General features: G+C 45.5%; 1 protein-coding gene across 1 annotated transcript; it reads right to left on the bottom strand.

Annotated features, from left to right (window-relative positions):
* Window positions 1–337: 337 nt before the first annotated feature.
* LOC141156572 (ankyrin repeat and SOCS box protein 5-like) lies at window positions 338–13640 on the bottom strand. The gene is made up of 5 exons (XM_073642767.1): window positions 13136–13640; window positions 4530–4724; window positions 4162–4355; window positions 3302–3430; window positions 338–1169 (listed from the first exon to the last, which is right to left on the bottom strand). Exons 2-5 carry the CDS (start codon window positions 4696–4698, stop codon window positions 948–950), a joined length of 714 nt encoding a protein of 237 aa, XP_073498868.1. The 5' UTR covers window positions 4699–4724; window positions 13136–13640; the 3' UTR covers window positions 338–947.
* Between the last annotated feature and the right edge of the window lie 1473 nt (window positions 13641–15113).

Raw genomic sequence — 15113 nt, 5'->3', positions numbered from 1 at the left:
ACTAGCAGAGCAGATACTCGTCGTCTTTGGGGTCCAGCGCTGGCTCCTCGCTGCTGCTCGGATCTCGGTGTTGTGGCTGCAGCAGTGATATAGTAGTAGCTCGGTGGCGTTCAGTGACTGGCTGCAGCGGTGATGTGCGCTGTCAACAAGACGTCACCGCTGCAGCCACAACACAAGATCCGAGCAGCATACAGACAAGGCTCAGTCTCGGGATTGGTGGGGGTTCCAATGGTCGGACCCCCAGTGATCAGCCACGTATCACTTATCCGTAGGATAACAGATGACATCATCATTCCTGCAATAGTGACATCATCACAAACCAAAATGAAAACCTGAGTTATTTATAAAAAAAAATGTTTATTTAAAAAAAAATAAAAATAAAATAATAATAGTATTGATCGTGCCTCATTTGTGATGAGAATGTTATATTTTGTCATTTAATTGTTTTTATTCAAAACTCTTTTATTCTGGGATCATAATTGATGGAGTTTAGTCACATGGATTTTTATTTACCGTATTTGGGGCTATTTTGCTAAAATAGTTGCCCTTCCCAAACCTCACGGATCCAAAAATGTTCATTACCCCTCAATAAAAGCCTCAATTCTCAGCCCATTTGTGCCTGAAATCGCATTAGAGGAGCATTTGTATAATAACGGGACAATGGTCGCCCGACACCTCTCTGCCCCAGGACACATTTTATCTGATGTTTTTGCCAAATTGGCCACAATTAATGTTATAAAGTAAAGAAAAAATACTTTCTATCCGTACGGGTCCGACTCGCGGTGCTGTAAGAAATGGAAGCTGACGAAGATCGAGAGTTTAGAGTCTTTGTTCCCCACTGTCGTGTCGCCTGTGGACACTTCACCACTAATGGATACAAGAAAGGACTTTTCCACTGAACGGAGAAGAGCAAGGACACGAGATAACGCACAACAACACCGCAAATGTCACACCGGCTCCTGCAGGACCAGGTCCTCCAACATAAGATAGCACTTCAGTGATTGTGGCAAGTTAAAGGTCCTCACTGCTCGGAGGCGCTGGGGCCCCAGACTGGATCGTATTCGCAGACGGCTCAGGTGTTTTAATGAGCGAGGCTGATGAGAGAAGGACTCAATCCAGGCAATGAATCCAACCTGGGAAGCAAGGCGCTTGGGAGGCAGGCCGGTTTTCTAGGGTAAAACGGAAAATAGTTTCTTAGAGTAACACAAAATCCACTTAAAAAATAAATTATTTATCATGTACTGATCCTGACTTACAGTGGGTACGGAAAGTATTCAGACCCCTTTAAATGTTTCACTCTGTTTCATTGCAGCCATTTGGTAAATTCTAAAAAGTTCATTTTTTTCTCATTAAAGTACACTCTGCACCCCATCTTGTCTGAAAAATAACAGAAATGTAGAAATTTTTGCAAATTTATTAAAAAAGAAAAACTGAAATATCACATGGTCATAAGTATTCAGACCCTTAGCTCAGTATTGAGTAGAAGCCCCCTTTTGAGCTAGTACAGCCATGAGTCTTCTTGGGAATGATGCAACAAGTTTTTCACACCTGGATTTGGGGATCCTCTGCCATTCTTCCTTGCAGATCCTCTCCAGTTCCGTCAGGTTGGATGGTGGACAGCCATTTTCAGGTCTCTCCAGAGATGCTCAATTGGGTTTAGGTCAGGGCTCTGGCTGGGCCAGTCAAGAATGGTCACAGAGTTGTTCTGAAGCCTCTCCTTTGTTATTTTAGCTGTGTGCTTAGGGTCATTGTCTTGTTGGAAGGTGAACCTTCGGCCAAGTCTGAGGTCCAGAGCACTCTAGAAAAGGTTTTCATCCAGGATATCTCTGTACTTGGCTGCATTCATGTTTCCTTCAATTGCAACCAGTCGTTCTGTCCCTGCAGCTGAAAAACACCCCAATAGCATGATGCTGCCACCACCATGTTTCACTGTTGGGATTGTATTGGGCAGGTGATGAGCAGTGCCTGGTTTTCTCCACATATACCACTTAGAATTATCACCAAAAAGTTCTATCTTCATCTCATCAAACCAGAGAATCTTATTTCTCATAGTCTGGGAGTCCTTCATGTGTTTTTGAGCAAACTCTATGCGGGTTTTCATATGTTTTGCACTGAAGAGAGGCTTCCATCGGGCCACTCGGCCATAAAGGCCCGACTGGTGGAGGGCTGCAGTGATAGTTGACTTTGTGAAACTTTCTCCCATCTCCCTACTGCATCTCTGAAGCTCAGCCACAGTGATCTTGGGGTTCTTCTTTACCTGTCTCACCAAGGCTCTTCTCCCACAATTGCTCAGTTTGGCTGAACGGCCAGGTCTAGGAAGACTTCTGGTGGTCCCAAACTTCTTCCATTTAAGGATTATGGAGGCCACTGTGCTCTTAGGAACCTTGAGTAAAGCAGAAATTCTTTTGTAACCTTGGCCAGATCTGTGCCTTGCCACAATTCTGTCTCTGAGCTCCTTGGGAAGTTCCTTTGAGCTCATGATTCTCATTTGGTCTGACATGCACTGTGAGCTGTGAGGTCTTATATAGACAAGTGTGTGCCTTTCCAAATCAAGTCCTATCAGTTTAATTAAACACAGCTGGACTCCAATGAAGGAGTAGAACCATCTCAAGGAGGATCACAAGGAAATGGACAGCATGTGACTTAAATACGAGTGTCTAAGCATAGGGTCTGAATACTTATGACCATGTGATATTTCAGTTTTTCTTTTTTAATACATTTACAAAAAAATTTTTCAGTCAAGATGGGGTGCAGAGTGTACTTTAATGAGAAAAAAATGAACTTTTTAGAATTTACCAAATGGCTGCAATGAAAGAAAGAGTGAAAAATGTAAAGGGGTCTGAATACTTTCCGTACCCACTGTACATCCTGTATTATACTCCAGAGCTGCACTCACTATTCTGCTGGTGCAGTCACTGTGTACATACATTACATTACTGATCCTGAGTTACATCCTGTATTATACTCCAGAGCTGCACTCACTATTCTGCTGGTGCAGTCACTGTGTACATACATTGCATTACTGATCCTGAGTTACATCCTGTATTATACTCCAGAGCTGCACTCACTATTCTGCTGGTGCAGTCACTGTGTACATACATTACTGATCCTGAGTTACATCCAGTATTATACTCCAGAGCTGCATTGACTGTTCTGTTCTTTGAAGTCACTGAGCAGTTGCTAATAGATGAGGATAATAAACGCCGCCCCCTCGATTTACTTTCCCCAATATCCTTCTACCTGCTATAATACAGTCCTGCCACACATGTATCTATAATATAATATTATATGATCCACTTACCTTGTTCTTATATGTGATGTCAGCGCCTGCCTGCACCAGGAGCCGAATACACTCCAGCTGCCCGCTGCATGCCGCCAGGTACATGGGTGTCACTCCCCAGTTGTCCTGCAGATTGACATCGGCGCCATGCTGTGCAAATAAACAGAAATCGCTGATCATAACGTGACATTACTGGACAACATTTTTTTGAGAAGGTGCCTGGTCCTCTTTAATTGTCAGAAAATTAGAGGTTAATATTTTGTAAATATTCCTGCGCTCCCGATTCTGTCGTTCTTTTCCGTTTTGTGCTGTGTCGCTCCATTGCAGAGATATTCACATTTGTTGCTTCTGGAGCGCAGCATGTGAAATCTCTGCTTGTAGTCCAACTGGGCATTTCTTCAGAGACTTCTCTGAGGGTGTGCGCTATCACGCCTCCCTTCCAGACGCTGCTAATCACAGCTCAGCAACATCTGAGTCTGAGCTATGATTGGCAGCGTCTGAGAAGGAGGGGTGAAAGCGCGCGCCCCCAGAGAAGTCTCTGAAGAAACGCCCAGTTGGACTGCAAGCAGAGATTTCACATGCTGCGCTACAAAAGTAACAAATGTGAATATCTCTGCAATGGAGCGACGCAGAACAAAACGGAAAACAGTGGCAGAATCGGGGGAACTCAGGGATTTTTACAAGATATTTAACTCACTGTAAAAAAACTGAGTGACAGGTCCTCTTTAAAGGTTTAAGTGCTGGATAAATTTAGAGGCAAGTGCCTAAGACAATATTAAGGATCTGTTTTATATCCATAGCCCACTATATGCATCGTACTGTGGGGGGCACTGTAGGGGTGTCGTACTGTGTGGGAGTGTCATGGGGGAATAGTTTCTCACCTGAATTAGCAAGAGGGCACAGTCTGGAAACAATCCAATGGCCGCATGTAAGGGGGTCCCGCCGTGCTTACAACAACTGTTGACATTGGCCCCATGTTGCAGCAGTAACTCCATCGAAATCCTTTGCCCTTTATAAGCTGCCCAATATAGGGGTGTCTTCCCATAATAGTCTTTCCGATCCACCAACTCTTTGTCTACAACATAAAAGAGACACTGAAGAACTAACCTGGGGGTAATGGTGAGGGTGGGGGGCGAAGGAAAAGTAAAGCAGGACCTCACAGCGACCAATCAGATCCCAGCTCTTATTTTTAAAATTTAATGCTGTCACATGATTGGCTGTCCCTTTCCGCTAATTTTTTTTGCCCAACCTGAGGTGGTCAGTAGCCCCCGCAGCTTCTCCACGTTGCCCCTGCTGGCTTCATAGTGGATGTCCGTCCATTTGTAATTGTAGCTCGGGGCCACCTGGTAGTGTCGCACCTGCGTCTTGGTGCAGGGACTTCTGGACAAGGAGCTTATGTAGAAACCCATCAGTCTCATGGGACAAGGTCTTCATCCAGCAAAATCTACGAGAATAAATAGTATTACATTATACACGTGAGTTATTAATTGTATCAACTATATTTTATGCTTTACTGAGAATCATTTGCAAATTATTTTTCTCAATCTATTTTTATTTTCCCATTGTAGATTTTTTAAAATCTATTTCTTGTACATTATTAAGGGAGCGGCCTCATGGATCAAGGGAACGGAACAAATAGATGACTGTTAGAGTGTAGTGAGCATGCTCTGTAACCTATGTAGAGGTCAATCTGCAGGGAGGGGAAGGAGGTGAGCTGTGATATCATCTCCTCCTCATGCACAATGACTGATAACACCTCCACATACAGTAGATAACACAGGATCCACCATTCACAATAGGCGATAGCACAGCTCACCTCCTCCTCCTCCTGTACAATGACTGATAACACTTCTATATACAGTAGATAACACAGGATCCACCATTCACAATAGGTGATATCACAGCTCACCTCCTCCTCCTGTACAATGACTGATAACACCTCTGTATACATTAGACAAGACAGAATCCACCATTCACTACAGTGATGTCACAGCTCACCTCCTCCCTTCCCTTAACAATAATCTGTGCCTGGAACATAGCATGCTCAAAAAATACTTATATACAATCAAATGGGGTCAGAGCCAGTCTGTTGCAGCTGGAAAGAGCGGTAAGTAACAGTCTAACTTGAAGCTTTCTTTCTTTATTTTTCATTTTTTTTAATATAGATATAAATAATATAAGTCATTTTCTGATGACACGTGGCTTGGGTTGGTGGTTTCATAGAACCTTTTTTTTTAACTTACAGTGGATACGGAAAGTATTCAGACCCCTTTAAATTTTACACTGTTTGTTTCATTGCAGCCATTTGGTAAATTCTAAAAAGTTCATTTTTTTCTCATTAAAGTACACTCTGCACCCCATCTTGACTGAAAGAAAACAGAAATGTAGACATTTTTGCAAGTTTATTAAAAAAGAAAAACTGAAATATCACATGGTCATAAGTATTCAGACCCTATGCTTAGACACTCATATTTAAGTCACATGCTGTCCATTTCCTTGTGATCCTCCTTGAGATGGTTTTACTCCCTCATTGGAGTCCAGCTGTGTTTAATTAAACTGATAGGACATGATTTGGAAAGGCACACACCTGTCTATATAAGACCTCACAGCTCACAGTGCATGTCAGACCAAATGAGAATCATGAGCTCAAAGGAACCGCCCAAGGAGCTCAGAGACAGAATTGTGGCAAGGCACAGATCTGGCCAAGGTTACAAAAGAATTTCTGCTTTACTCAAGGTTCCTAAGAGCACAGCGGCCTCCATAATCCTTAAATGGAAGAAGTTTGGGACCACCAGAAGTCTTCCTAGACCTGGCCGTCCAGCCAAATTGAGCAATCTTGGGAGAAGGGCCTTGGTGAGAGAGGTAAAGAAGAACCCCAAGATCACTGTGGTTGAGCTCCAGAGATGCAATAGGGAGATGGGAGAAAGTTCCACAAAGTCAACTATCACTGCAGCCCTCCACCAGTCGGGCCTCTATGGCAGAGTGGCCCGACGGAAGCCTGTCCTCAGTGCAAGACTGAACTGATCATAGACTGAACATGAGTCAACAATGTGATGCAGCAGCAAAAAAGGCAAATACAATTCTGGGATGTATTAACAGAAGCATACAGTCTAGATCACGTGAAGTCATTATCGGTCTTTACTCCTCTTTGGTCAGACCTCATCTGGAATACTGTGTACAGTTTTGGGCACCACATTTTAAAAAAGACATCGACAAACTGGAGCAAGTTCAGAGAAGAGCGACCAGAATGGTGACTGGTCTGCAAACCATGTCCTATGAGGAACGGTTGCAGGATTTGGGAATGTTTAGCTTGCAAAAAAGAAGACTGAGAGGAGACTTAATAGCTGTCTACAAATATGTCAAGGGCTGTCACATTGTAGAAGGATCATCTTTATTCTCATTTTCACAAGGAAAGACTAGAAGCAATGGGATGAAACTAAATGGGAGGAGACACAGATTAGATATTAGAAAAAACTTTTTGACAGTTAGGGTGATTAATGAGTGGAACAGGCTGCCACGAGAGGTGGTGAGTTCCCCTTCAATGGACGTCTTCAAACAGAGGCTGGACAGACATCTGTCTGAGATGATTTAGTGAATCCTGCTTTGAGCAGGGGGTTGGACCAGATGACCCAGGAGGTCCCTTCCAACTCTACCATTCTATGATTCTATGATTCTCTGATTCAAGGCATATGAAAGCCAACATAGAGTTTGCTCAAAAACACATGAAGGACTCCCAGACTATGATAAATAAGATCCTCTGGTCTGATGAGGCGAAGATAGAACTTTTTGGTGATAATTCTAAGCGGTATGTGTGGAAAAAAACAGGCACTGCTCATCACCTGCCCAATACAATCCCAACAGTGAAACATGGTGGTGGCAGCGTCATGCTATGGGGGTGTTTTTCAGCTGCAGGTACAGGACGACTGGTTGCAATTGAAGGAAACATGAATGCGGCCAAGTACAGAGATATCCTGGATGAAAACCTTTTCTAGAGTGCTCTGGACCTCAGACTTGGCCGAAGGTTCACCTTCCAACAAGACAATGACCCTAAGCACACAGCTAAAATAACAAAGGAGAGGCTTCAGAACAACTCTGTGACCATTCTTGACTGGCCCAGCCAGAGCCCTGACCTAAACCCAATTGAACATCTCTGGAGAGACCTGAAAATGGCTGTCCACCAACGTTCACCATCCAACCTGATGGAACTGGAGAGGATCTGCAAGGAAGAATGGCAGAGGATCCCCAAATCCAGGTGTGAAAAACTTGTTGCATCATTCCCAAGAAGACTCATGGCTGTACTAGCTCAAAAGGGGGCTTCTACTCAATACTGAGCAAAGGGTCTGAATACTTATGACCATGTGATATTTCAGTTTTTCTTTTTTAATAAATTTGCAAAAATTTCTACATTTCTGTTTTTTTTTTCAGTCAAGATGGGGTGCAGAGTGTACATTAATGAGAAAAAATTTGCTTTTTAGAATTTACCAAATGGCTGCAATGAAACAAAGAGTGAAAAATGTAAACGGGTCTGAATACTTTCCGTACCCACGGTATGTAATAAACCACAAAAGTCCCCAACATATTTGTTAAAGATAAAATGGACAATCCCTTTAAGCTCCAGCCTTAGGACCTTTGGTTGTATAGAAAGAGAGGTTGTGAATGGGAAACGGCTGCACGTGAGTGTGGAGGGAGAATATGTCCGAAAAACATCAGCAAGACACGCTGTTATCAGGTCACTACATTCACCATTGTGACTGGACCAGCGAGATCTGAGTAGAAATGTATCAGGACAAAAGCAAAGAAAAAAACAAAATAATATTAAGAGTGATAACACCTGGCACCTGCTTTTGCCGCCCTCTTTCACCTCTTTTCGGACTTCTCAGACTATTCCATGCAATGTGTTTGGGTGATCTGAAGCCCTGCCCCCGCTCCTGGACTGACCAACGCCGCTCACTTCTTTAGTCATTATCGTCCTGGTTACTATCACTTTTTTGCCAGTAGCTATTGTTTTGGTATAAGCAAAGATGAATAATGTTAAGATCCCCTGCCCCCTATTGAAACATCTATTACAGGGCCCCACCCACCATTTATAATACTGGAGAATTTCTTATTTAACGTTATGTAAACATTCCGCAGATTGTTACATCATCCTCCGTCCTCTGCTCTGTGATGTTGGGTACAATTTCCTCAGTCCTCTGCTCTGTGATGTTGGGTAAAATGTCCTCAGTCCTCTGCTCTGTGATGTTGGGTTCAATCTCCTCCGTCCTCTGCTCTGTGATGTTGGGTACAATGTCCTCTGCTCTGTGATGTTGGGTACAATGTCCTCTGCTCTGTGATATTGGGTAAAATGTCCTCAGTCCTCTGCTCTGTGATGTCGGGTACAATCTCCTCAGTCCTCTGCTCTGTGATGTTGGGTACAATGTCCTCAGTCTTCTGCTCTGTGATGTCGGGTACAATGTCCTCAGTCTTCTGCTCTGTGATGTTGGGTACAATGTCCTCAGTCTTCTGCTCTGTGATGTCGGGTACAATGTCCTCAGCTCTGTGATGTCGGGTACAATGTCCTCAGCTCTGTGATGTCGGGTACAATGTCCTCTGCTCTGTGATATTGGGTAAAATGTCCTCAGTCCTCTGCTCTGTGATGTTGGGTACAATGTCCTCAGTCTTCTGCTCTGTGATGTCGGGTACAATGTCCTCAGCTCTGTGATGTCGGTACAATGTCCTCTGCTCTATGATGTCGGGTACAATGTCCTCTGCTCTATGATGTCGGGTACAATCTCCTCCGTCCTCTGCTCTATGAAGATGGGTACAATGTCCTCCATCTTCTGCTTTGTGATGTTGGGTACAATGTCCTCAGTCTTCTGCTTTGTTATGTTGGGTACAATCTCCTCAGTCCTCTGCTCTGTGATGACGGGTACAATGTCCCCAGTCCTCGGCTCTGTGATGACGGGTACAATGTCCTCAGTACTCTGCTGTGTGATGTTGGGTACAATGTCCTCTGCTCTGTGATGTCCGGTACAAGTCCTCAGTCTTCGGCTCTGTGATGTTGGGTACAATGTCCTCCGTCCTCTGCTCTGTGATGTTGGGTACAATGTCCTCTGCTCTGTGATGTTGGGTACAATGTCATCCATCTTCTGCTCTGTGATGTTGGGTACAATGTCCTCCGCCCTCTGCTCTGTGATGTTGGGTACAATGTCCTCCGCCCTCTGCTCTGTGATGTTGGTTACAATGTCTTCTGTCTTCTGCTCTGTGATGTTGGGTACAATGTCCTCCACCCTCTGCTCTGTGATGTTGGTTACAATGTCTTCTGTCTCCTGCTCTGTGATGTTGGGTACAATGTCCTCCAACCTCTGCTCTGTGATGTTGGTTACAATGTCTTCTGTTCTGTGATGTTGGGTACAATGTCCTCCACCCTCTGCTCTGTGATGTTGGTTACAATGTCTTCTGTCTTCTGCTTTGTGATGTTGGATACAATGTCCTCCGTCCTCTGTTCTGTGATGTTGGGTACAATGTCCTCCGTCCTCTGCTCTGTGATGTTGGGTACAATGTCTTCTATATTCTGCTTTGTGATGTTGGATACAATGTCCTCCGTCCTCTGTTCTGTGATGTTGGGTACAATTTCCTCCGTTCTCTGCTCTGTGATGTTGGGTACAATGTCCTCTGCTCTGTGATGTTGGGTACAATGTCCTCCGTCCTCTGCTCTGTGATGTTGGGTACAATGTCCTCCATCCTCTGCTCTGTGATGTTGGGTACAATGTCCTCCGTCCTCTGCTCTGTGATGTTGAGTACAATTTCCTCCGTCCTCTGCTCTGTGATGTTGGGTACAATTTCCTCCATTCTCTGCTCTGTGATGTTGGGTACAATGTCCTCTGCTCTGTGATGTTAGGTACAATGTCCTCCGTCCTCTACTCTGTGATGTTGGACACAATGTCCTCCGTCCTCTGCTCTGTGATGTTGGGTACAATGTCCTCTGCTCTGTGATGTTGGGTACAATTTCCTCCGTTCTCTGCTCTGTGATGTTGGGTACAATGTCCTCTGCTCTGTGATGTTGGGTACAATGTCCTCCGTCCTCTGCTCTGTGATGTTGGGTACAATGTCCTCCGTCCTCTGCTCTGTGATGTTGGGTACAATGTCCTCCGTCCTCTGCTCTGTGACGTTGGGTACAATTTCCTCCGTCCTCTGCTCTGTGATGTTGGGTACAATTTCCTCCGTTCTCTGCTCTGTGGTGTTGGGTACAATTTCCTCCGTTCTCTGCTCTGTGATGTTGGGTACAATTTCCTCCATTCTCTGCTCTGTGATGTTGGGTACAATGTCCTCTGCTCTGTGATGTTGGGTACAATGTCCTCCGTCCTCTGCTCTGTGATGTTGGATACAATTTCCTCCATCCTCGGCTCTGTGATGTTGGGTACAATTTCCTCCGTTCTCTGCTCTGTGATGTTGGGTACAATGTCCTCTGCTCTGTGATGTTGGGTACAATGTCCTCCGTCCTCTGCTCTGTGATGTTGGGTACAATGTCCTCCGTCCTCTGCTCTGTGATGTTGGGTACAATGTCCTCGGTCCTCTGCTCTGTGATGTTGGGTACAATGTCCTCCGTCCTCTGCTCTGTGATGTTGGGTACAATTTCCTCCGTCCTCTGCTCTGTGATGTTGGGTACAATTTCCTCCGTCCTCTGCTCTGTGATGTTGGGTACAATTTCCTCCGTTCTCTGCTCTGTGATGTTGGGTACAATGTCCTCTGCTCTGTGATGTTGGGTACAATGTCCTCCGTCCTCTGCTCTGTGATGTTGGATACAATGTCCTCCGTCCTCTGCTCTATGATGTTGGGTACAATGTCCTCTGCTCTGTGATGTTGGGTACAATGTCCTCTGCTCTGTGATGTTGGGTACAATGTCATCCGTCCTCTGCTCTGTGATGTTGGGTACAATGTCCTCCGTCCACTGCTCTATGATGTTGGGTACAATGTCCTCTGCTCTGTGATGTTGGGTACAATGTCCTCTGCTCTGTGATGCTGGGTACAATGTCATCCGTCCTCTGCTCTGTGATGTTGGGTACAATGTCCTCCGTCCACTGCTCTGTGATGTTGGGTACAATGTCCTCCGTCCACTGCTCTGTGATGTTGGGTACAATGTCCTCTGCTCTGTGATGTCGGGTACAATGTCTTCCGTCCTCTGCTCTGTGATGTTGGGTACAATTTCCTCCGTTCTCTGCTCTGTGATGTTGGGTACAATGTCCTCCGTCCTCTGCTCTGTGATGTTGGGTACAATGTCCTCCGTCCTCTGCTCTGTGATGTCGGGTACAATGTCCTCTGCTCTGTGATGTTGGGTAAAATGTCCTCCATCCTCTGCTCTTCATCATCCTTCATGCAGACTCTTCAGTGATTGCTACAATCGTTACTGATATGTGATAATATTCTAAATCTGCTCCAATAAAGATCTGACCCATCACCCACAGATGTCACACTATAGTGATTGTTAAAGGTGTCCACACACAAGAGCAAAGTTGGCCAAACCAGCGGGACCCTTCTTCCTGAACATCATCACTACGCACATTAGATGCTCGGAGGGTTTCATCTCCCAATCCTTTTGTTCTCAAGAAAGATAAGCGGTGACCAGAGGGGCCGGGCAGCAGCTTATTTCTCTGTCCCCACCGTCATCTGAAAAGCAGCTTCTTATTATTCAGGGCACAAACTAAGAAACGTCATAGCCGACAATTACTGGTGGGCTGTTACAGAAGAAATGAGGGGCTTTATGATGAGCTTTCAGATCAGAGGGGTCCTGATATAGTTCCTGCATAGGGGCCCTCTAGTATCTGTCCCCGCCCTCCCTCGGCCCCTCCATGGACATTATTTTTCCTTGTAATCTAACAAGTCTGGACAATTCTAGCAGCCAATGGCGGCATCAGCAGAACGATGGATCATCAGACCCATAGTCATCCAACTTCTATCTAAAGGATGCGGCCTCCGTCAGGTGCGTGGCCTGCACATCTCGGGGTCTATATATATATATATATATATATATATATATATATATATATACACACACACACGTATTACAGTCTATACACACATCTCGGTCTGCACATCTCGGGGTCTATATACACGTCTCGGGGTCCATATACATGTCTTGAGGTACATACACACATCTCGAGGGTCTGTACACACATCCTAGGGGTCCATATGCACATCTCGGTGTCTATACACACGTCTCAGGGGTTTATACACATATCACGGGGGTCCATATACACATCTCGGTGTCCATACACACATCTCGGGGTCTATACACATGTCTCGGGGGTCCATACACATCTCGGAGGTCTATACACACATCTCAGAGTCTACACACATATCACGGGGTCCGTACGCACATCTCGGGGGTCTATACACACGTCTCGGGGGTCCATATACACATCTCGGGGATCCATATACACATCTTTGTCTATACACATGTCTCGGGGGTCTATACACACGTCTCGGGTGTCTATACACACATCTCGGGGTCTATACACACGTCTCGGGGGTCCATACACACGTCTCGGGGTCTATACACACATCTCAGGGGTCCATACACACATCTCAGGGGTCCATATACACATCTCGGTGCCTATACACAAGTCTAGGGGGTCTACACACACATCTCGGGGTCTATACACACGTCTTGGGGGTCCATACACACGTCTGGGGGTCTATACACACATCTCAGGGGTCCATATACACATCTCGGTGTCTATACACGCACGTCTCGGGGGTCCGTGCACACATCTCGGGGTCTATACACACATCTCAGGGGTCCATATACACATCTCGGGGTCCATACACACATCTCGGGGTCCACACACACACGTCGCTGTATAACGAGGGTCTCACCATCCTTGTGTTAGCTCAGTAGGGGGCGCCGTCCTCTCGGCTCTGTCATCAGGTCGGCTGTGATTGATCAGCTATTGTTCTGCGCGGATCCTATTGTGCGTAGAGGACGCCTGGCAGCGTGGGTGGCACAGCCCTGTGATCAGTGACGAGCCCACACTGGGGGGCATGATGGGGGTCCTCCTGCTGTCATAGCTGTGGATGTGTCCTGTGCAGTCTATGGGGGGTGATCAGAGGATGATCTCTGCTGCTCTCCGTTCACAGAGGCTGCTGCCCTGGTGCAGGGGATGAATTGGGGGCCTTAGGGGGGTCCTCCTGGCATCACAGCCTTGCCCCCCTCTGTAGTGGCAGCTGGACACCCGCCCCGGGCGCTCACACACGACAATCCCTTCCCCGCCGGGCGGAGGGCGCAGTCCACGGCCGCTCTCCAAGGTGCTGGGAACAGAGCGGCGCCGCGCCTGCGCAGAAGAGACGGCCAGGACAGTAACTGCTGGGGGGAGCGCAGCACTGGAGGCTGAGAGGAGATAATGGAGCTCAGTCACCGCCCCTGCTACGCAAACACGTCTGCTAGTGAGGGAATTACTGCAAGGGGAGCTTATCTACCGACATAGCATGATATCATGGGGCAAGGGTATTATGTGTGCAGGTGGACAGCAGGGCAGAAGTATATAGCAGATATAGCTGTGTATACAGTGTAATTATATATATATACACACACACTGTATATAACACATTGCAAAAAGTGAAATAACCATGGAGATAATAAATGCTCTGATTAAAAATCAGGATTAGTGCAGTAATTAATATATTTATGCCAAGAAAAGTGTCCAGGAAAAAAGCAGAATAATAATAACAGAAACAGCGCAAAAGACGCCAACATGAAACGCACGTTGTGTCCGGGGCTCTACCGCAACATATGAGGGAGTCATCAATTATTAATTATCCAAATGCGGAGCCGGCAGCGTCGTTACTTCCGGATATAATTGTGCAATTAGTAATTGCTGCTCTCTGCTTCATTTACAGTCATGGCCGAAAGTGTTGGCACCCTTGAGATTATTCCAGAAAATGAAATATTTCTCCCAGAAAATTATTGCGCTTACACACGTTTTGTTATACACATGTTTATTTCCTTTGTGTGTATTGGAACATCACAAAAAAACAGAGAAAAAAAGGCAAATTGGACATAATTTCACACAAAACCCCAAAAATGGGATGGACAAAATTGTTGGCACCTTCCCAAAATTGTGGGAAAACAACTTTGTTTCAAGCATGTGATGCTCGTTCACACTCACCTGTGGCAAGTAACAGGTGTGGGAAATATGAAAATCACACCGGAAACCAGATAAAAAGGGGAGAAGTTGACTAAATCTTTGCATTGTGCGTCTGTGTGTGCCACACTAAGCATGGAGAACAGAAAGAGGAGAAGAGAACTGTCTGAGGACTTGAAAACCAAAATTGTTGAAAAATATCAACAATCTCACGGTTATAAGTCCATCACCAGCGATCTTCTTTTTCCTTTGTCCACGGTGTGTAATATAATCAAGAAGTTTACAACCCATGGCCCTGTAGCTAATCTCCCTGGATGTGAACAGCAGAGAAAAATTGATGAAAGGTTGTAACGCAGGATAGTCCGGATGGTGGATAATCAGCCCCAATCAAGTTCCAAATAAATTCAAGCTGTCCTGCAGGGTCAGGGTGCATCAGTGTCAGTGCGAACTATCCATGGACATTTGAATGAAATGAAACGCTATGGAAGGAGACCCAGGAGGACCCCACTGCTGACACAGAGACTAAAGCTAGACTGCAGTTTGCCAAAATGTATGTAAGTAAGCCAAAATTCTGCTGGGAAAGCACCTTGTGGACAGATGAGACCAAGATAGAGCTTTTTGGTAAAACACATTATTCTACTGTGTATTGAAAACAGAATCAGGCCTACAAAGAAAAGAACACAGTACCTACAGTCAAATATGGTGGAAGTTCA

This window comes from Phyllobates terribilis, unplaced genomic scaffold (genome assembly GCF_046119375.1).
Source record: "Phyllobates terribilis strain yellow unplaced genomic scaffold, ASM4611937v1 Scaffold_8__6_contigs__length_399053987, whole genome shotgun sequence".
Taxonomy (NCBI): Eukaryota; Metazoa; Chordata; class Amphibia; order Anura; family Dendrobatidae; genus Phyllobates; species Phyllobates terribilis.
The sequence above is the reverse complement of the archived record's forward strand: the minus strand, read 5'-3'. Positions and strand labels throughout refer to the sequence as shown.

Bases quoted from the DNA above. Each gene is read 5' to 3' on its own strand.
- LOC141156572 (XM_073642767.1), bottom strand. From the start codon at position 4,698: ATGAGACTGATGGGTTTCTACATAAGCTCCTTGTCCAGAAGTCCCTGC. The intron at 4,356-4,529 runs GTTGGGCAAAAA...TTTATGTTGTAG, and splicing joins GGGGCTACTGACCACCTCAG to ACAAAGAGTTGGTGGATCGG. The intron at 1,170-3,301 runs GTAAGTGGATCA...GTTTTACCCTAG, and splicing joins ACATCACATATAAGAACAAG to AAAACCGGCCTGCCTCCCAA.